This window comes from Ixodes scapularis, unplaced genomic scaffold, assembly GCF_016920785.2.
Source record: "Ixodes scapularis isolate PalLabHiFi unplaced genomic scaffold, ASM1692078v2 PGA_scaffold2__306_contigs__length_199485367, whole genome shotgun sequence".
NCBI classification, from domain to species: domain Eukaryota; kingdom Metazoa; phylum Arthropoda; class Arachnida; order Ixodida; family Ixodidae; genus Ixodes; species Ixodes scapularis.
The window spans coordinates 169,565,967-169,589,582 of record NW_024609857.1 but is presented as its reverse complement, the minus strand read 5'-3'; the positions used below and the strand labels follow the sequence as shown (position 1 = coordinate 169,589,582).

Sequence of the window (23,616 nt, the reverse complement as noted above, 5' to 3'; positions counted from 1 at the left end):
GGTGACGGGCGGAGCGCATACCGATCGGGCGGCGATGATTTGTAGAGGGATCTCCGTAAAGAAACCCACATTAAAATGGCGCATCCAACGTGGGGCCCGTTCGGTATGCCTCTGCTTCTAGTCGTCCCCAGAGAGTCCCACGGATTCGTTGAGCGGGTTGTTCAGTAACGCTAACGATGCCCGTTGAGACAAAGCATGTTGGAATTTTGGCGACTTGTCTCACAGCAGAGCTCAGCAGGTGTCTCCTCGAATCGAGTACTTGAAGGTCTCGAAGGACGATGTTGCGGACGCGCTTTCTCGGGTACCCCAGAATAGTGGTTGGCAGAAGGTGCCGTAACCGGGGGGAACACGAGGAGCGCGGTTAAGATGTAAGAAAGTCGTCTTCGGAGGCAGAGGAGAGGCACGGCAGGTTCGCTGGAAGGCAGGATAGCGACTGGCAGGAGGGGAAACAGCCAGGATGTATTGAATATTTAGGATTTAGGCTTGGAGTGATGCGGTGAGCCAGTAAGCGCTTGTCGAGGCTCGGGGTGCAGATGGGTTTTGGTCAGTGGGTGTCGGAAAGATTGCGGGAATTGCAGTCGACACCGGGAACACTGGCGGACGAGATTGTCAGCGGGTGTTGGGTAAACTGGCGTAAATTGCAGTTGACACCGGGAACGCTGGCAGGCGAGTTAATTAAGGAGCAGTATGATTTGTAACCGCTGGGCCAAGACGGCTAGTTGCTTCGCGTCACTCCAACAATCCATGAAGGGCAGAGGCGATTTATAGGATAATTTCTCGACTTCACTCTGGCCGGTCGTGGCAGTGACAGCAAGACTTTTAATAAGTTATGTCGCGTCATGACCTGGCCGGGGATGAGGCGGTAGCCATTTAGGTGGCTTGTAGTTGTCCAGCTTGCCTTGAGGCGTAAACGGTTTAAGCGGGTTTGCTCGCTGAGCTGCCGCCCCTCCGAGGACCGAGCAGTCCCTAGAGCTCGTAGACACGTGGACGGAACGGGACGCTGACGATTACATCGTGTACCACATGGTATATGTAGCCGTTTTGGAGCGCGGCTATGGAATATGGCCGTCCCGCCCACAGGGTTTGGATCCCTTCGCTTGCGCAAAAGGTGGACTAGGTTTACTCCATCGTTACCTGTTCAGAAGGAAACTCACGCGTTGAGCAACGCAGCTAGTGGTTTCGCCGCATCGCTTGCTCCGAGATGAGAAGGGCACCCGAGGTATAAAGACGCGAGCGTCGTGTCTTACTTCTAGGCTTACTCGGCGAGATACAAACGAGGAGGCTTGCCCGGTTCACATCGCTGACTTGAACGGATACTACCGTTGTCGCGATGGAGAAGACGTATAACATGAGGTTGCGGTAGGACGCAAGAAATCCCCTGTTCTTTGCGACCCAGGAGCGAGCTCTGGAATGCAGACTTGCTGAGTTAGCCGCATGGTACACGAACCCGTCGGCAAGCAATTAGGCGGTGGAGGTTATGGCCACTGCCACAGTCTGCGGCAGAGTACTTGTTCGTTGTGCGTTGTTTTAACACTTTGTTCTGCGCAGAATAGCTTCTTGGAAAGACTGCCGTAGACGGCGTAACCCAGGAAGCCCACCGGGAGGGAAAACTGGCCATTCGTTTTCCCAAGTGCTCAGGGTGGCTGACAGTTGTTCGGCCTGACGAACGGTTCAGGCGGGCAGTTCTAAGCCCGCTGTGACCTCTAAGCGGAACGGGACAAGTCCGTCTGCGTCGGCCGGACCAGCTTAGAGCAAGCCCCCTGCTGCATCGCGGTGAGTGGGACAGCGAGTGACAGACAGGTCGGCATTGTCTGCCGGCTTCGCTAGCCACCACCACCTACGCCGCTTTCGGACGCTGCAACGTGGCCACTCCGGCAACAGCAACAGCGGCCGCCCATGAAGCCCAGCGGCTCCCTGAGGCTCATGAAGTCCCCCGAATTCCGGGCCTTGAGGGAGGGAGAGTGTGGGAGCCGGGGGTAAAAGACGAGGCAGAGGGCACGTGACAGGCGGTCGGCGGAGAAGACACGAGCTGGCGCGATACATTGCGTGCTGAGCGAGGCTGGTAGCTGGACAAGGAACGTCGAAGCCAAGCTGCCTGGCCTAGGCCTGGCCTGGCCCATAACGAACCCCGGAGCGGTCCACCAGCGAGGTCTGGAGCAAGACCGGCGGAAACGGCGAGCCCGGGTCATATGACCTGGGCTATGACGATCCCGGGGTGGTTCCGCAGCGAGACTCGGGCATTGATAGCCCGGAACAGCCAGCCTACGCAGCGCTGGCGTGGGAAAGGCGATCCGCAGGCCTGGACACGGACCCCGACTGTGAGCTCTGATCGACGGGCGACAACAAGGGTCGACGGGCCCGGACTACCGGCTCTCGACGACCAGCAACCGAGAGGTACAGTAAACCCATTCGCTGTCTTCTCGTTGCAGTGTGTAACTCCCTGGGTGACGGGCGGAGCGCATACCGATCGGGTGGCGACTATCAGTATAGAGGGACCTCCCCCTTAAAGAACCCCCACACCCTTTAAAAGCCCTAATCTTGGTTGGGACAAAGAAATGCCGTATCGATTCTTCTGTAATTGAGCTCTCGATACCTCGTGACAGAACTTGGTGAAAACCTGATAAGACTAACAAGCTGCATATAAAAGGCAGCTATTATCAGCTTCGTGTTAAGTCCCGCTGCCACCCGACTCTCGTTCGAGTTTGCTGCCTCTGCAGACAGGTAAGGTCACCTTGACAGCCAGCTTCCGAAGTGTTTATTAGTTACGAGGGCTATTGGTTTTCCGAACTGTGATGAACTGAGTAAAAAAATGAGACGGACGAGAAATGTTTTAAGGTAGTTCAACGTTTAGTTACATATACTCCAGCTCCTACTCCGCAATATCACCCCGTAGATACCAGCGCTTATGATGACGTGGCACAAGCTTTTTATGCCCTCCTAATAAGAAGGGCATCAAAACCGTTCGTCGCCGCAGACGTGTAATGTGTATGGATCAAACCGCATAAAGCTTCTGGAAGAAAAGAAACAAAAAACTTCCATGGTCATGGGGATCAGGCAAGAACGTCTGTAACGACTGGCGGTCTCGTTGACCACGTGACAGAATGACTGAGAGCCCGGACGGCAGCCTTTCTTGAGAAAGGCACCTGAAAGCGTGTGCCACGTCATCGCAGGCGTCTAAAAGAGATGTCCATAAACTTCAGATTATCGGCACCAAAAATTTAGGAAAAGGAACAAAAGAGGCATTAACACGAGCTCGCGCCCTTCTAGTTTCGCCACAGTATAAACATTGCGAGTTATAGTAGCGCGAACTCCGCTAGGGCTCCGAAAACCAAATGACACCGCACTTCGGGAAAGTCGAAGCACGCGATCCGTTTTCTCCATTTGAAAGGAAGCAATGTTAAGGAGATTCATTCCGAGCTCGTGGCAGCGCATGGGAACAATGCCCCAGTTTTCGACACTCTGGTTAAATGGCGCGGACGCTTCCAGTGTGGCCAAACAAGCCTGAAAGCATTGCAAGGGGGACGACGACCAAATGATTACTGAAGTGGAGTCATTCCTGAACATTCATAAAGAGGAGGTCTATAACAGTGGCCGACTGCAGGTTGTCTATTGCTAAAAAAAAGTGTGTGACATTGGGTGGCGAACATGTAGAGAAAGACCAAACTTCTACCCGAGTTTCAAAGTTGAATCTCTATACGTTTATGACAATAAACGTCCCTCGTACATCTGCGGTGTGATTACGTGGAAAAGTATCTATAGCAGGTATCTAAATCTTCTGCAAATTAAGACATTGTTCATCAGTCATAATTTCCTTACCAGTTTATCGGAATAGTAAAAAAAAAAAAAAAAAATCATGTCAAATAACCCCTGAGACTGTGGTGGAGTAAATTGGAAACTTTTTAGTAGAAGGAACAGACACAAAAAGGGACGTTTCAAACCCAGCTAACTGGTTTATTTATCGACCCATCCTATATATATCCACGAAAACAAATCTCGTACAATGCAAAGCATGCATCACAGAAAGTTGGCGATTCTAAGCTAGTAACTTGGTCCATACAGCCAAGGCTATTGAACGCAGTGGAAGGCGTGTAAGAAACGTAAGAAGTTCAATGATTTTTATTTCGAAGAATGGCATTTCTGTTCTATTGTTGCACATCAAAGTGCAATAGTCTGGAAAACCCAACATTATTACAATTTCTGTTTTTTAAGGTGTACGTTGAGGGAGTTTTTTTTTAAATATTTGAGGCTAATCTTCAAAGCTTCTTTGTCCAACATTTCAATCGCACTTTCTTACGACTTCCGATGCGCTAAAGTTGTTCTTACTCTATGCAAGAGGTTTAAAATAATGGAGTGCATGGTATCAAAATCGGCAGGTAATTATTTGAAAAATATTAACCTTCCTTACAAGAACAAACATAGTTTAAACAAAGCGCTTCAAGAGTCTCGCATTTAAGTAAGTGTATTTATAATTTTTCCGATTGCATTAATACCTATGAGACAAACTGAAGCAATATTTCTCGATATATGTTAGATGCTTTTGATAGAATTCCTTATAGTAGTCTAATTCAGAAACTTCAGATGAGTTACTTCAGAATTGTTTAATTGAATAAAAAAGCGATTGTCTGACATGTATAGCGCTGTTCCAACGCCGGTATTATGGGGTGTTCCACAAGGTTATGTTTCGGGTACCGACTTCTTTATAACATATATAGGAGGCACATACCCTTCGCCATCAAAGATTATATTACAGTCGAACTATTTCTTGATGCCTGCCAAGAGGATGACCCAAAGCACTAATTCAACGACACGTTGTCATTTATTAACTGTCATCATCTTCCACCGCAACTTACATACGACTCTCCTGCGCACCTTCTGCGACGGCCTTTTATAAGCGGCGGTGCGGTGCTCGCGAAGCACACTTCTCCGTTTCGCAGTGGAGATGGTCAAAAATGGTTTGACATGCGGGCAACCTGGTCGAACGCTTTTCGCCATTAGAATTCCCTTAACATACATGTGATCACGATATGATATAAGGTACATATATCGAACTGAATCGTGGTGCCGTGAATGGGGCACCACGACCGAAACCGTAATACCTAAGATAACAAATAAAAACACAAGAATGTGTTAGTTTATGTGCACAGCGTCAACAGACTTTGTCATTGTTGAAAAGTGAATGATTATAAATATCTACGCGTAACGACTGAAAATAATTTAAAAGATAAAAACCACGTCAACATCATTTGTTTTCCTAAAAAAACTAGGGTATTTAAAAATTGTAGGCAGACAACAATAATTGTGAAGCTTGTAGTTCATAACACAGACAGATGACTGGTAAGAAAAAATGAAAGTGTGATAAGAACCCCACAAAAAAAAAACAGATTTAGAAATTAGAAAAAAATATTGAGATACGTCTTGGACTCTAGGTAAACAGGCTGTTTCACGAAACGCGGATTAGATCGTTACCGTGAAAATTACATATCTCACTTAAAAATGTTGATGCCGTATTGTTATCTCCCAAATATTATGTTTAGCAAAATATATTATTTTGTATAATTAGTTTCGTCATTAATTTTAAGTAACTACCTTTTTAATTTGTAAATTTCAAGCCATGGTTTCATTAGAAATCTTGTGTACGTCAGCGAAAACCACCAAATTAGTGCTTTGTAGAGATAACTAAAACACGCGCAACCTTTCACGGCGTTAGAAAAACTAAATTGGGAGGCGTGTCTAGGTTTCGGTTTCCTATCGGGCCCATCTCCGCACCAGGGGTGCTGCCACTTGTGGACAAAGCGCGCAACCACAGCCTTGCCTCCCGTAGGAGATAATAAAGAGCATGCGCTCGCCGGCGTATTGAAACGACGTGCTGTTCGAGGCTATGGCGTTTCGAATGGCACTGCAAGAAATAATCAGTAAATCAATTAAGCTTTATTTTCTGAAACCTCTGGAGGGAAATCCAGACAAAAAGCTGTTACAAATACCTTGACTAGGACTGGATTCCCTATTACATAGGCAACAGCAACAAATGATACATTATATACGTTACATACATACATACATACATACGTTGCATGCGTTACATACATACTTTACATACGTTACATACATATGTTACATACATACGTTACATACGTTACATACATATGTTACATTTCATTTCATTTCATTTATTGTTGCTCAAAGACATCCTTTCGGACGTATTACATGAGCGAGGATTTGGGAAAAAATCATACAAAGCACAATACATATAAAGATTTGGGTTCAAAAACCATCAAACCCGAGGATTCGGGGGAAAAAAATCATACAAAAGCATAATACATATAAAACTTGGTGTTCAAAAACAATCAAAAATGAAAGAACAACATCAGAGGGACCCCTGATTGGCTCAAGTAATGTACACAATGCCAAAAACATTCAAACTGAAAACAGATTATCATCTTGGAAACCTAATTCAACAATAATTCGCTACATTTTTTTTTCTAAACAACAACTCGTCACGTTCAGTTGCCACAGAGTCTGGAATGCGTTACAATCTGAAATACACAAAACTAACGGAGATGAGAGGAATAGATTAGTGCGTAATGCAAAAGGTTCCACTTTCTGGGTGTTATCACATCGGGCCGAAATATGGGTTGCAGGCCTACAGAAAGTTTGTCTAAAAGTAGAGTCACTGTAATAAATTCGATGAAAAAAGCACAAGCGTGAAATTTTCCTTCTTATCTCCAAACATGACAGACCCAGATTTTGTTTTAAACTCGTGGCACTGGTTTGATAAGAATAACTTCCAGAAATAAAACGGGCGGCTTTACTTTGCAAGGCCTCAAGATTTTTAACAAGGTAATTTTGGTGCGGCTCCAGATTATATTTGCATATTCTAGTTTTGGTAAAGTTATAGTTTTATAGGCAAGCAGGCGTGTTTCTTGGGGTGCCTGGTACAGCGCACGCCTTAGAAAACCGAGTTTTCAAGATGCGCTTAATATGATGTGATTAATGTGCTCGTTCCAAGTTAAGCTGGATGTGAAATGGACACCTAGATATTTATACGACGTGGCAATTTCTAGTTCGAGAGAGAGGGGTCTGTACTGGGTTAATATCACATTAGCTTTATTGGTAACTCTCATTAGCCGGCATTTTCTGATGTTAATGTTAAGCTGCCATTTTAAGCACCAATTACTAATTTTGTCAAGGTCAATTTGCAGAGCACAACTGTCATTTGTACTAGTTATTTTTCGATATAAAACACAATCGTCTGCAAACAACCTGATTGTTGATGATAAGGTGGATGGAAGATCATTGATATTGTCACGGGTGGTGACCAATAAACAATAAACAATAAATAAACAGAAAGAAATAAACAATTAATGTGACGAACTTGTGCCAAAAATAAAAGGGTATAAAAGATAATAACGGAGCGTCGCGGGCGTCGAAGTCGACGTAGCAGCAGAGTCGAACGCTGGGCGAAAACTGGCTGCAGATCAGCCCGCGGAGTCCCTTATGTACGCGCGTTCGGTTCTGAAACAGTCGGCCTAGATTGTTCGGCAACTGGAACATTCAGAACTCGATCTGACGAGAATGTTCTCGAACTCACGAGAACGCAATGAAAGAACAAATAAAAGAGCATTCCACTGACTGGAATCGTACCCAGACTTCCTGCACGACAGTCAAGCACGGTAACCACTCGGCCACGCGCGCGGTCGCTCGCTGACGAGCCTGGCAATATAAATTAAAAACAAGAGGGGACCAATTACGCTACCCTGAGGAACGCCTGATGTCACGGGAAGTTTTGAGGAAAGGGTATCGTTTAACTTTACTGATTGGGTTCTACCACGCAAAAACGCTGCAATCCATTCCACGATAGATGGGTCTATTTGAAGATGGGACAATTTTAAAAGCAGGCGACAATGGGGGAACTGTATCAAATGCCTTTGCAAAGTCGATGAAGATAACATCAGTCTGGGTGCCAGCATGAGTGTTAAAGAGCAAATCTGTGATGAACTCAAATAGTTGAGTATTGCATGAGTGGTATTGTCTAAAGCCGTGCTGATTCGAAAAAAGGAAGACATTGGGGTGGAGGTTGGACATAATAGCTGTAAAAATGACGTGTTCCATAACCTTGCACGAAACGCTAGTGAAGGAGATAGGCCGATAATTGGAAGGGTCAGACTTTATGCCAGATTTGAAGATTGGTTTGACGATAGGGAAACCCCAGTCAGTTGGAACAGTGCCAGTATCGAGACTTTGCTGAAATAGCAAAGATAAAAGAACAGAGGCCGAGTGGTTTAACATTTTTAGTATCTTTGAAGATATGGCATCATCGCCGGCGGCGCAGTGAGACGGTAGTTTATCAATAAGTTTAGCAATACCGTTACTTGTGAATAAAATGGGAGACATGGGTGCAAATTGAGACTCCGGTGGCGAAGGAAGCGGGAATAATTCTTGAGTGAATACCGTCGGGAAAAAGCTATTCAGCATATGACCCGCGTCGCTATCGGACAGGCAGTCACCCTCTTGATTTGTGAACAACAAATTACTTCGAGTTTCACTAGGATTTAATACTTTCCAGAACTTACGAGGATCGTTTCTTAACATATGTGTCAGTTTGACTCCAAAAAACTCCTTTTTTGCTTTTATAATTTCCTTTTTTATATTTTTTGACGAAAGACTATGTGCGAGCCAATCATCGTCTCTGTTAGTTCTTTTTGCTTTTTGAAACAACCTCTTCTTTTTGTTCAACATACGTTTGAGGGAATTTGTGAACCAGGGTGAGAGATGGTTGGATGCGATATTGATTTTAGAAATGTTTGTTTACACCAAATTCCAAATTTCGCGTTTGAATAGGGTCCTATTTTCTTCGACGGAGCGATCATGATAATGAGGCAAAAATTCTTCTAAAAATACGTTTAGCGAGATATTCATAACTTCCATATTTGCCCGAGCGTAGCTAAATATTGTCTTGCGATTGTTTGCTCGGATTTTCGGAGGTAAAGGTAGTTTCAACGTGAATAATCGCATCATCACTGATGAAATCCAGGACATTTATTGTGCTTACTTGGTCAGGTTTGTTAACAAAAAATAGGTCTAAGACCGCATTCCCTCGGGTAGGGGTGGTAACCAGTTGGTGCAGCCCGAAACAGTTAGCCAAGGCAAGAAAATCATTGCAGTGACCCGGATTTGCACACTGAAATGAGGGACTAAGCGTCGCCCAGTCTACACCAGGAAAATTGAAGTCGCCTGCTAATATTATGTCGTCGTTTGGGTTAGCTTCCGTTATGTGCCCCAGACAACTATACATGGCATCATGAAATTCGCTGGGGTTTGTGTTCGGCGGACGATAACTTGCGCCGATTAAAATTTTACAAAAGCCCAGCTGCAAACGTATCCACAACGTTTCAAGAAGCGTGTCATAAGTTATTAACGTACATTTTAAATTAGCTTCAACTGCAATGAGTATACCACCACCCCTTGCATTTGGGCGGTCTTTACGGTATATGTTGTATGATTTGTTCACTGTTAACTCTTTGTTGTCTACGCTTGACGTCAACCAAGTTTCAGTTCCAATAATCATGTCAGGTTTGCAAGAGGCGGTAATGTACTCAAATTCATCTTGCTTTGAAAGTAAACTACGGAAATTCAAAACAAAAAAGGACAATGTTGGATTAACAGAACGTTGACGTACATTCCGGTTTCGTCAGACGTTTGCATGGACAACTTCAGGTGGTCTTTGAACAGGTGTGACAGTTTCGGTAGCATAGTTATACAAATACGTTTCATTACCAACATGCAGTTTATCGAACGAAAGTTTGTACCTAATATGTTCATCCCTAAACCGGGCGGCAAAATCCAGCAATTTATTTCTTTCGAAACTTACTCTCGGCAAAACATCCTCCGAAACCCACACCCTCGGCGATACGTTTTTTTAATTTGAGAGCGTTTCGGAGAACCTTATCTTTGGCTTTGAAGCTGAGAAAGCGGACGATTATTAGACGGTTTGAACCTAGACGCTTTGGCCCCAGTCGATGGGCTCCTTTTATTTTGCCAACGTTAGGCGTCATTTTTTTTTTTTTTTTTTATAAAGGTGGACACTACTTCTTTTGTGTCACTCCAGGTTTCGTTTTCACGCTCCGGCAAACCGCCAAAGATTAGATTGTTTCTGCGCATCTGCCCATTCATGTCATCCAGAGAGTTCCTTAGCCCAGAAAGTTGTTCATGCGCACTCGCAGATTCCCGCTCCACAATACCAAGTGTTTCGGTGACGTTAACCAGGTTTTCCTTTATTTGGCCGATTTCTGCAACTCTGACTTCCGCGCTGGACACACGAGAGCTCACGTCTGCAATACCTTTATTGGTTTTGTTTAATTTGGATACGTTTTCCCTCTGGTTTTGATTGCTACTTGCTATCAGACTATCAATGGATTCTTGCAGTTTATCTATTTTCTCAGCGTTAGTGGGACCTGGGTTTAGCTCAACGTCACCTGCTGAAGAAAGTAGTAAAAAAAGTACAGTCAGGACAGCGAGAAGTTTGAAATGACTAAATGCTCCCAAACCAGAAATGTTGAACTGTTTTGGTGATAAATGGAGAGTCTTTCTTTTCGAGCAGGGCGAGAACCTTCCGACTCGTATTCGGTACGTCACAACATAACCACCCATTTATACACTCGGACGGGATTTCCAGCCAAAGTAACTAAAAAAAATACGGCAAGGACTAAGGAATTACTCACTGTACACACCTGTGAAAGATTCGCGACGCGTTTAGTGCACTGGCAAAGCTTGGCTGCAAATCCCGAGGCGGCAGTCCTGCCGATCCCTTTTGTAGCCTTCTGACGAGGTGACGAGGTGGTGACGTGGCTTCGGCTGACGAGATGACGATAGAGATTGTTGTTCCAAGCTCTGATGACGACCCTTAGGATCGTGGCGGCACGTGGCAAACAAAAACGTTGCTCAGCCGGCAACAGACGATGCTCGCTCAAGGGTGGGTGATGCTCCTGTGAAAGATTCGCGACACGTTTAGTGCACTGGCAAAGCTTGGCTGCAAATCCAAATCCAATACATACGTTACATACATATGTTACATACATGCATACATACATACATATATACATACATGCATGCATGCATGCATACATGCATACATACATACATACATTAGTTTATTGCATAATGAACTAGTATATGATTTATCCAGGCCCGTAGAGGAAAGTGTGTGCTTGTGGGTGAGACACTGTTGCAATGGGTAATACGTTATTACTATTAAACAATACAAAACGAAGTACCGGCATGCTTTCGGCCTAAAGAAAGAAAAAAACACTTTTGTTGCGTGTTACAAAACTCAACATGTCACGGACTCCAACTTTGTAATATTGAAAATTACAAGATATGGAAATAAATACGTGACAAAATATACACATCTCGAAAAATTCACAGCCACAAAGAACGTACTCTATAAAAACAGTTCATGAAGCTGATACGCTCTTTTACATTAAAAATGCAAACGGAGGTCGTTTTACTTATTGTGCGTATGTTATATTGTTTGTAAAACATTTGTTTATTAAGAATGGTATATTATTCGCAACTCTAACTGTCCATAGGTGGCGCCACTCGAATTCCAAAATGGCTGTTATAGTGAAGGTCGGAGATGCGTGCTGGGATGTACCTGTTGCTGAGCATCTCTAATGTGCTGAATTCACTGAGTAACACAAATTGTTCACGTTTTTAAGAGGAAGCTTGGGTGTTATGCGCGCAGCTCACCTCTTTATTCTGGAGAACAAAATGGTGTTTAGCGTAATAATGATGCTAGGAGGCACGTTTTAATTCAGGAACGAAACAGAAACGCACTTCTATTTTGGTTTTAATTTCTTGATATACCTGTTAATTTCAGTTCCTCTCCTAACTCGAGATGTGTCTCACAACGTAATTACTGAGCTGAACAAATTGCTCGCGGAAACTTTATTTCTTTATATAATCAGAGTTGAATCAGAGCTCCACGCTCTGATTCAACAACACAATCTCACTTTACTTACTGATTCATCGACACCCCCCCCCCCCCCCCCTTTATTGGCACCAGCGTTCCACAAGACGCGTGCCCAGACCTTACCATGTACCGTGGCACTAAACCCTGCACCTGACAGAACCTTGAGGAACAGCTCGGCAGTGACCATTCGATTCTTGAAATTTGTATCCACAGTAAAGACTTCACAGGGGAAGCACGCCACATCCGTATCACAGACTGGCCTGCCTTTCGCGCATCGTCCTCCTCTTGTACCTCCTCCGACACACTTACCGATTGTGTGCAGACACTGCAAACCCGGCTAGACCAACACACGCGCACCCTTACTACCACTCCAGATGCACCGGGTATAGACTCCCACCTACTCCAACTATCGGAAGCACGTCGAAGCCAAACCAAACGGTGGCGACGTCAACGCCACAACAAGAAGCTAAAACTACGCATTGCCCAGCTTATTGTTGATGCTGCAGTCTATGCTGCCAACCTTACTGGTGAAAACTGGCACGCGCTATGTGACAAGCTCAATGACACTCTCGGTACCGCACGAACATGGTCCCTACTCCCTGATATCATACAGCCTGGTCAAGCCAAATCGGACAGGGCCAAGGGCATTCATAAACTTCTCCGCGCCACTAACCTAACAGACAGCCAATGCCTCACACAGCTACAACGTTACCTTCCCCCTCCTGACGCTCCACGTTACGTGGACTTCGTGGGTACCCCCAACACGCTCTCTTATCTTAACGCGCTGATCGCAGCCATTAAGATTCGCGCTGCACTCACCGACATACGCCGCAACACATCCCCTGGTCCTCACCAGATCCGCTACTCCCTTCTCTACAACCTCTCTGATTCGCAAACTACGCAGCTTACAACCTACTTAAACGAGGTGTGGGAGTCGGGTACCCTTCCCAAGCAGTGGAAGGAAGCAACAGTGGTTCTGATACCCGAGCCTGGCAAACCCCTCTCCTTGGAGAACTTGCGCCCGATTTCACTTACCTCGTGTCTGGGTAAACTGCTTGAGAAGGTTTTACAGCTTCGCCTCCACAAATTCCTTGCGGCCGCTCTTCCTGACACCCTTTATGGCTACCTTAGTGGCATTTCTACCCCGGACGCACTGCTTCGTCTCCAACATGATGTTTTAGACTCGCCGAGCACTGCCCAATATCGCGCCGTACTTGCCGCAGACCTTAAACGGGCTTTTGACAACCTCTCACACGACCTGGTCCTTGAACCGTTGGCAGCCACTGGCTGCGGAGTGAAAGTGTACAATTACGTACGCGATTTCCTCTGTGACCGACCTGCCAGCCTCGTCCATGGTCACCTTCGCTCTCCTTCCGCGCCAGTGGCAAACCGTGGCACACCGCAAGGCTCTGTACTTTCTCGACTCCTGTTTAACCTTGCCATGGGAGGTCTTCCTCCCCTTCTGGATCAGATATCGAATGTCAGATATGCAATTTACGCAGATGGCATTACTGTCTGGGTAACGAGACGCTCCCTCGGACACATAGAGACTCAGTTACAAGAAGCTGCTGATACCATCGAGCACTAGCCCGGCGTGGAGGCCTCACCTGTTCCCCCACGAAGTCAGAATTACTAGTCTGACCAAACACGTTCGCGGACAAACCAACCTCCCCATTACCATCACATTAGACGACAAACCCATCCCGCGTAAATTGGCCATACGGGTGCTTGGCTTTGTGTTATAACCCTACGCTAAAGCAACTCAAAACCTCCATCAACTCACCGACCAGTGCAACCAAATGATGCACATGGTTTGCCGCGTCTCAAATCGTCGACATGGCCCTAAAGAGGCGGACGCCCTACGCCTTGTCCAGGCCTTGATGCACACTCGCTTTACCTACCACCTTCCTTACCACAATCTCACCGACACCGAACACACTCGTATGTCTGTATTGCTGCGGAAGGCGCAGAAACTTGCGCTCGGCCTCCCCGTTCGCACAGCCACCGTTTGCCTGAGAGGCTTCTGTTTCCAGAGGTTTGCCTCTGGAGGAGCTCATTAAAGCTCATCGGGCTGCCCAGTTGACGCGTTTGCGCTCCAGGGCTCAGCGGCGGGCACTCCTTGCCACCCCTGGTTTTCCAACCTGTCCCGCTTCCCTGGCAGCTGAGGGTCTCTCCCCCGCTGCGCGTGTCAGACTCACTGTGGCTCCCATCCCCCGTTATATGAACCCTACCCAACACTCGGTTCGGCGCGACCATCGCTCGCGCTGCCTCGGACGCGAGTATCCGGTGGGCTGCGATGCCGTTCGTGCCCTCTTCACGGACGCCAGCTCACAGGGTGTGCGCGGGGGTATTACGGCCGTCGTGGACTCTGATTTCAGAACAGTCCACGCGGCTACTGAGCGTAGTCTTACCCCCGTGTCCATCCTGGAAGAACCAGCGGTCGCCAGGGCAATCCTTTCTACCTCATGTCTCTCCTCCACCATTCCCATTAACATTCTCACTGATTCGCAGACGGCCTGGCAGTCTGTCAGCACTTCCTATATAACACCCTACATCTTTCCACTGCATCTTTACTCGACCCGTTCCTGTCCTCCACCTCCCACACTTTCCGGCTGGTCTGGGCGCCTGGACACGCAGTCGTCTCCAGTAATGAGCGCGCTCATGCGCTCTCCCGAGACCTCTCACATCGGGCGCTTGGGGAAGACTTTGTAAGCATCCAACCAGTCCCTTACTCCTACAGCACTCACCTTGCGGAGCTACGCCTCGCTCGGCAACATTATCCTCCTCCTCACCCTTCCCTTACTCGCACAGACGCCGTCCTGTGGCGACAACTGCAAACTAACTCTTTCCCGACCCCCATCTTCTACTCTTACCTCTACCCGTCTCTCAGCCCGCCTCAGTGCCCGCACTGCGGCGACCGTCCGAACCTTATTCACATGGTCTGGCAGTGCCAGCTTATTCCCGCCATCTTACCCAATTCCAATCGCACCTCCACCTCCTGGGAGGAGCGGCTGACCGATGACACGGCCACTGGCCAGCAATCGCTCGCGGACCGCGCCTAGGCGGTCGCCACCACGTATGGGGCCCCGGACTAGGGGCTCCACCCAAGGGTTAATCACACGTCGCTACAATAAAGTTTATTCACTCACTCATCAGCACTGATATTTTTGTGTTTTGACTGTTTTTTCTTTCGTTCAGATAATGGTCATGAAATGTAATGGACTGAAGATCCTCTAATTGGTTTTGGGCATTTAAATCATTAATTGATTTGCCATTATTAAACAAAAAATAACATAATCAATCCAATTTAAGCAAAACATCGCCACGGGTGAGGAGTTTAGATTATGTTCGCAAAACGTATAAATTAAGAAGCGCTGTTCTTACAGCAAAACCCCCAAAACAAAATTCGAGTCAGACAACAGAAGTGTGTGTTTTTGAGCAACGTGTGGTGCATAGAACCTTATTGTCCTATGCACCACACGTTGCTCAAACGGGACCTTGGTCACGTACTATTAAGTACCTTTTGTTCCTGCCACCCCATTTCAAAACGGCTAATAAATGAAATGAAATGAAATGAAATATACATCCGGTGTTTATGTCTATATCGATAACAATGTCAGATCTTTTTCACATGCTAAAAGAAAAACAAAACTACACCTTTTTATAAAGACTATCGTGGCTAAAAGGTTATTTTTTTATTGTGGCGTTTATTGGGGGTTTGGATTAATGAGAATAAAATTTATATATTTTAATACGCAGTTTTTAGCACTCTATTATAATTCGTTGCTTATTGTTATGAATGGCAGACGATGAGGAATAAATAAACGAACTGAACTAAAGATTTAATGGGCGAACTTCTGCCAGAAACGAAAGAAAGAACACACGTCTAGAAAGCACCAGGGAGCTTCGACGTCGCCACCATAATTTTTATACCGCTTACCTTAAAAATTACCTTGACGCGCGCATCACCCGTTAGGGCTGTAACGAGTGGGTCGTCGTCCCGGTAGCAAAGCTGACTGTCGGACCATCTCCGGGCGCGACGGGAACAGGAAACTCGAAGGAGCAGGGGTTTCCCGATATGTATGTACACTGTTTAATAATGTATTTACAGCATCAAGAAGTCAGAGAGAACAATTTGGAAAGAATTGGCTTGCTTCGTATGTTTATACAGCCTTGATGTTGGTACGCCTCAACGGGTGACCGGTCGCATAGCTGTAGATGAGAATTTTAAGCAGTGCAGTACAACTGCTAACCTGGGGTTGTTTACGTGCATCACGCAGTAGAGACGCGTGCCGGTACGAAACTCATCCAGATCGAAACGGGCGGGGGCGGTGGGGATCGAGCCCAGGAGGTTTCCAGCGCAAGCTTCCACTCCACGCTCCGAGCTGAGACGCTTTTGCCCACTCGGCCACCGGTTCCCCAACAATTTGAAGACGCTGTTGGAGCCACCGAGCCCAGCTTTGCTGCTTGAGGAAAGCCTAGGTGTCGTGATGTCAGCCCTTTTGATGACGATATTTGAACATTGCTGCCGGAGGGAAGTCGAGGTCTCGAGATGTCAGCCCTTTGACGACGATAATCGCCCATCATTAAAGGCTTCCGTTGGCCGTTAATAACAGGGCTTAGAAATTAACTTAAAACCTACCATGACGGCGCTGTCTCAGAGCGAACTGGAAAGGTACCAATACGGTTCTCACTAACGGGTCTCTAGAGTTGGTGAGGATATGTATTGGACATTGCGGAACAACTTCAGCCACGGTCAAACAAGCCGAACGTAATTTGCTCTGCGATCATGAGTTACCACAGCATGAAACCGTTGCTTTAAAACAGTTTGAAGATAGAAAACGGAGAATGCTCAGTGAGGTAAAAGGAAAACAGGCAGGCTACGGACAACGATGAATCTCCTTTGGCGAGAGTGTGTGAACGGGACGTGAAGAGCTGCACCGCCGAATCCCATAACGCAATTAACTCATCAAACGAAGAATTATCCCCTCGGGATTCACCAACGAGAGTGTGTGAACGTGACGCGCAGAATTGTATTCCCGAATCCACTAACATACCTGACGTCATCTCGCAACCTGACGTCATCCCGACAGCTCTACGGCCAGCGCAAGAGAAGAAGGGAGGGAGTCACTCCCCACTCAAAGGAGCTCTTTTTGTGTTTCCGAGACGTCGCTATTCTCCCTCTACAAAATTATAGAAGATTAACCCGTCACTCAAAATTCACACAAAAGCGGCTTTGCGGTTAGTTCGGGTGGCCGTATCCCTGGCGTGCTTCGACTGCTTCGGTGGCTGGAGCGGCTGAGTATCCTGACAACGTCAGCCTCGCCGCAGCTTTGAACATTCCGAGAAAAATAAAGTCACGAATACGCCGGATGTGACGTGGCCTCCACTGGCTGCTCTCCAAGTGGTTACCAGAGTGGGCCGTTTATAGCGAAAAATAGAGCCCTCAGGCTCAAAATACTAACATGATATAGTCATTTGCCTGCCTGAGTCCGGAATACCTCGCTTTCGCAGGTTCCGTCAGCATGCCTCGCTTCAACTGGTGCGCGTCGGTGTTGGTGCTCGTCCTCCTGTGCCTGAGCACCGTGAAGCACGTGCGGGGGCAGAGCGCGGGAGACGAGAAGCGAGAGGTGTACTTCAACCACGAGGAGATGACCGCTTTCCTGCGCAACATGAGCGCCAACTACCCGAACCTCACCAGGCTGTACAGCATCGGAAAGTCCGTCCAAAGTAAGTCACGCGTTAATCTTCCACGCAATAATTGCCCCATTATACTATGTACCTTAGGAAAGCAGGCAGAACACTTTTTGGGGGGCCAATACATTGCGGTGCAATCGTTCGTCTGCCTCCGATACCGCACTTCCGACGAGAGCGTAATTGGGTGTCTCATAATTTCGACTACCATTTACGCCGGCCAACGGCGATGACAGCGTTCGACAGGGTCTCGTGTTCTGACTGACTGAAATGCGAGTGGCAGCCGAGCGCTCACGTAGTCTCTACCCTCAGCCCGTGAATTATAAAATTCCGCACTAAAGATACGTTTACGCTTCTTGCTTTGTGAATTGTTTTTGGCGGCTTTATCGGCTAATGTTGCGCTCCCAATGGCTGGGTATCGACTATAAGACTATTGAGATCCGCCACGTAAGGCCTTTCTTAAGACAATCAAATGAAAACTGAAATGCACTTCTTACGTTTAAAAATACATTAAACACGAACAACAAATCCGCTAATGACAATCGCACGTTCCTATAATAAACGGATGGCTATGTGTTTTTTGTTCCAAACGGCCGATTCCAGCAAGCGCTCGAAGAGCAGCCGTCGGAGAGCGCGATGCGTCTTGGGAGGTCCGGTGCCTCCAGAGCGTTCGTGACGTCATGTTTAACTGCAGAGGCAAGGCTACGACGAGGCCGGCGTGGTTGTGAGCTTCGTCACTTGGTGGCGTCAACGCGTTACTTTGACGTAACGATATTCGAGAACAATGCACTGGGTGCAATGTGATAATCACTTCATTTGTTTTAAATAATGTTTCGGTGTCTTTATGAAAAAGAAATCGGTGCTTTTTTTCTTTTGACAGAGCGTGCTTGACATTTAGAGAAGAAAATACGCGCTAGAATTGTGTTGCTTTCCTCCTTTCAGCTGTCGCCGACTGTAGGTGGTTTTGACTCAAACAATTCGTTCTGACTATTTGACTATACTCCGCGACAACTTTTCTTGGCAATGCAGTGGAAGGTACAGGCCCGCGTCCCCTCTCCTATTTTGAGTGTACGCAGGCTCTCCTCCTCCCCCATTTCCGGGGAGAGGAGGAGAGCCCGCGCACACTCAAAATGGGAGAGGGGACGCGGGCCTGTACCTTCCACTAGATTGCCAAGAAAAGTTGTCGCGGAGTATAGGCAGTTTGTTTTGACTATCTTCCAGCATAAAGGTGCCCTCCGCAACTGAATATTTTCTGCTCGACTCGGTTTAGTAGAAATGATTTCTCAGTTTTAGATCTTTACTGTTCTACAACAGGGCAGCTTGCTTCTTGCTGCAGTACCGTTTTCGACCTGACCTAGATTGTTTTTTTGAGTGTCTGAATGTTAAACCACAAAGTCTCATCTCGAAAGGCACTGCTTAATAAAAGTTGTTTTAATGATTTCTTGTCTTCGCATAAGGTTGTCAACGCAGCTGTTCATTCACCATCGCCTTTAGGCACTCTTTGCTTTCGTGGTTTCTTCCGGGACCAAAGGCTCTGAAAGCCCTTTTTGTCTGTGGGGTTTGAACCATACATACCAACTTACAAAAATGCAATTCGATTATAACGAGCTAGATCAATCTGTAATCGATACTGTTTTGTGAAATTGCCAATTTTAAACGAGCAAGAAAGTCACTAATTTGTGCATAATTTTAGCTTTGAGTGTCTATTTTTTGTTTCTTCTTCTGTTTTGTACATAATTTTATACCTATGACATTGTACCATTTTTTAGGCTTAGTGTTTTTGCGTACACATTATAACAAATATTTTTTATAAGATTATGTAAAACAATTTGAAGTTATCTTCCGAATCCTGATTGCACCATTCACTTAAATAGTTTCTGCCTTTGCTCACTCGGTTAAATCTCTCCAGACCGGGACCTGTGGGTTCTCCTCATTAGCAGAGATCCGAACGAAGAGACGCTGCTCAAGCCCAACGTCAAATACGTGGCCAACATGCACGGCAACGAGGTGAGAACTGTACAGGTGTACCGAGAGAACGGGTGCGTCTTGTTATTTTTCAATCACTTGGCGAACTAAAAGATAACATATACGTTGGTTCCAAATAGAGAAAAAAATTATGTGCTACATAAGTAAAACTCCTGATAATTTCTTAGAGAATCACTGCGCGGTGCTTTTGTGGTGTTTGATTGCGGCCAGAGAGAAAGTCGATTACCCATTTTATTGCTTCCATTAGGTGTTGAGTCTGTTGACTGCGGCGTTGTTACATTGAGGCTATTCTTCTGTGACACCGGTATTTTAATTTACCGCAGAATAATTATTTATAGGAATTTATACCAAGAGATACGATCTGCAACATAACAACACGACTCCGATTTCAAAATATATATATTTTTTGATTAGGTCTGATTTTGTTTCTTAAATGTATCAAAGAGGGTGGAGGTCGAAAGTATAAAAAATCTTGAACAATGCGAGAGTGGCAGTACTCGGGGCATAAAATTCACAACTCATGGTCGTATGTGGAAGTCACGCAAGCTTGAAGAATACCGCGCTACAGTCACAAAAAGGAGTAAGACATTCCGTCCTCATATAGACACACGAAAACAACTGAATCCAGATTAACGAAACGATCTTACGCCAAAAATGTGCGTACGACAAAACGTAAGAAGATTCGTATTCACGAAACAAAATTATAGGAAGTTTTGCGCAGGTTACGATGAAATCTTGCGACATTATGTACGTTCGAATCAACATGGCCGACAGCGTCACTCAGTTACTTGGTCGCGACGACCAACGAACAGTTATTGTTTTACGTGCTCTCGCGCGTCCCGATTTAGAGCAGCTCATCTTTACTTGAGTAAAACAACACCTGTTATTTTCGATTTTTTGGGGGGAAAACTCTATGGAAACAAAAGGCGCCTTTTGGAAGGCGAGGGGAGAACCTTCATTGTACGAACTTTGGGCTGAAATATGGGTTACAATCGGCAAAAAAGCTATGTTTTCACGAGCTCAATCAAAGTCACCGTAGCTAAGTGGATTTGGTGGCTCGAAAGAATGTTCACGTTTGCTCGTGCCACGCCCACGTCACTTCACCCCGAAAAACTCGGAAAATGGCGGAATGTCAAAAATGTAATTAAGATAATGAGTACAAGATACTCGAAATCGTAAATAAAATGGACTATTAAATACTCTCGATCAAAGGTATTTGCAAGATACCAATATACTTCCAAAAGTATTTGAAATAGAGTATCTTGAGTAGAGTATCTGAGATAGGCACAAGTCTGGTTCAGACGCTGTTCTGTTGCGTTCAGCGTTCCATGCGCCTAGTGTTCTAACTGTTCTGCGTGGCCCATTTGATATTAACTGTTTGTGCTATAATAATTCAAATTTCTTTCATGGTTCGCAGAAAAATGTCTTTAAAGATTTGAGAAAAATAGGTACTAATAAATGTGTGTGAACCGAATAGCGTGGAATTTTTAACATTTATTTTCTTGATTGATTACCATTGGTGTGTCAGCTTAGCGCCGCCAATGTTGAATACAGTGCTTGAACATTTCACTGGAAGACTGATCTGGGGAGTCGCAAAAGCGCTGCAACTTTTGGGCCCGAACGGCAAATCCGTCACAAATTTTAATCCTGGGATTATGATTACATTAACGATTTTCGTTTGAAAAAATTACCGCATCTTGTAGGTGGTGGAAGTGCAATAAGCACATTGCCATGGGAGGCCATGGGCGACAGGAATTACGAATACAAAGTCTAAAAGTTGTTGTTGTTTTAGGTTATTTTTTTCGATTTTGTTTAAGGCTTTTGCTACATTTTGGTTATTCGTGGCAGCCATTTGACTGTATGAGAGCTCCACTACCAGGCAACGCTGGTTCCATCAAAAAAGCACAAGCAAACCAACGTTTCTAGATTACCTCAGTTGAGGAACTTACGCGGAGGGGGAGCCTCCCCCCTTCCCCTCACTCGCTTCTGTCCGCTTCCCGTCGTTTGAAGTGCCATCTTGATTTTCGTTCCAAAACCGTGTGTTCTATAGAGTACGGTGGAACGCCACCTAGACACTACGCTTCAAAACGTACGTATTTCACAGAATACACTGTACGTAGTTACCATAGAAGCGGTCCGGAGCGTCGACCGACATGAGGCGAGTCGTGAGGGCAGAGGGAGGGGGGGCTACTGTTCGGGCTGGGGAGTACTGCTCGGGCGAGCAGCGTCTTTGAGCAGTTTCGTAACTGACCTGATCTAATACTGTTGAAGCAAACGCGAGTGTCGCTGTTGTCACAGCGTCCCCACTGCTGGCTGACTAAGCTTCAGTGTACTGTCAACCTGGAGAGCGACCTGCAGTGGAATAGGCGTCTGCCGCATACAGCACCTCAGCTCTGACACCACCAGGAACGCGGCAGGCGACAGCATGAAACTTGTATGACGTCATCAAGAGGAAATCGAGGCACCACTTTTTTTTTTACGCGGAAAACACACCTGCCGGAGACGCGTTCCAGGCACTATACTCTGAGACATCTGCTGGTCCTTTTACAAGGTCGTAAACAGAGCATCCACTTGGTTGGAAGTACGACCAGCGAAGCGGATGGGGGGATATGCTATTCTTGCTGTCTTTCCCAACGCTGCCCAACGCTGCTTTGATATCACGTTCTAAACATATGCTTTTCTCGCTGTATTTCTAGAATATCTCCATGCGTGTGATGATATTCGTATGACAGTGTCCTGAATCGCACGCAAATACTATACGTTTTTATAAACTTGATTAATTTTTTTACGCCTGCGATGTTCCAAATATAAACAAAATAAATCGTATCAGTGTTCAAACGACATAAACTTTGCAGACGGCATACTTTGTCATTCCGTGTGCGTTAAAAATTCGTTCGCTGTGTGCAACAGGCATCTCGAGACGTCTCGAGGACTGGAAGTTGCCGTCGCAAATATTTCACAAACATTCGATTCTCGTCAGACTTTTCTCGTGACAAGTGTGAAATTCAGGCTTTCTTTATCTATTATTTTTAGACGTTTACATTCCCACGTTCGATTCTTGACCAATCGTTCTTTCGGAGGGGAATCCAGTCCCAAGTATTCGTCCCTAACAACGCCCCTAGCAACGGTTTGTTTGTAGCGGTGACGTCACACTTACGAGGTCAGTTGTGACGCTGACGACAGCAGACAGACTTTATCGTGCTGAAGGAGACGGCCGGGTGGCGAGAGTTCGCTTCCGGCTTTCGACGAGAGCGGACGGACGATGATGCGCTCCGATAACGGCGCGTTATCGGCCCCCGTGGGCCGGGGAGGCATCGACGCTGCAGCCAGCAGTAGCGATGAGTATCGTATGGTGTTGCCCCGTTTCCCGGACGGGAAAATGTGTCTGAATTCCGTGTTTTAGCACGCGGACTTGATGGGAAGACCGTACCGTGCTGTGGTTTAGATTACTTTCCTAAATATCTGGGGAAAGGAGAGGAGGGGGGGGGGGGGGGGCAATAACCTGCTGTCGCCCTATTGAGAACATTAACGAATCGACTCGAAACCGTGTGAATACTGTTTTGAATTAAATTGCGCGACGTCATTCCTAAAGATTCAAAAATGTAGAAAGAGCCGGTACGTCCTAGTTTTCCCTCACACTGCAAAAGCCCTGAATGACGAAGCGCTTTTCTATTCGAACCACTCTCGGCATGCCCCTATCCGATTAAGGTTTGTGTTCTTATAGATGAAGTGGCCGGTGTGCAGTGCGGGCGCTTCTTTACAGGCCGTGGGTCGCCAGCTGATGGTCTACTTAATCGAGCACCTGCTGACTCGGTACGACACGGACGCGTACGTGCGCCACCTGCTGGACAACACGCGCATCCACATCATGCCCAGCATGAACCCGGACGGCTTCGAGATTTCCCAGGAGGGCGACTGCGAGAGCATGCGCGGACGGTGGGTGATGAACGTGCATCTTCGTGGTAGCT

General features: G+C 46.3%; 1 protein-coding gene across 2 annotated transcripts in view; it reads left to right on the top strand.

Annotated features, from left to right (window-relative positions):
- The first annotated feature begins 2,359 nt into the window (after positions 1-2,359).
- Positions 2,360-23,616, top strand: part of LOC8030193 (carboxypeptidase D) — a 33,479-nt gene continuing 12,222 nt past the window's right edge. The window contains exons 1-4 of one of the 2 annotated variants that reach the window (XM_029978105.4): positions 2,360-2,394; positions 17,483-17,698; positions 19,572-19,669; positions 23,412-23,584. In XM_029978105.4, coding sequence (XP_029833965.2) covers positions 17,494-17,698; positions 19,572-19,669; positions 23,412-23,584 — 476 coding nt within the window. In that variant the 5' untranslated portion in view covers positions 2,360-2,394; positions 17,483-17,493. Of the gene's footprint in view, positions 2,395-2,653; positions 2,722-17,482; positions 17,699-19,571; positions 19,670-23,411; positions 23,585-23,616 lie in introns of those variants that run through there. The other variant, XM_029978104.4, reaches the window with a different exon arrangement.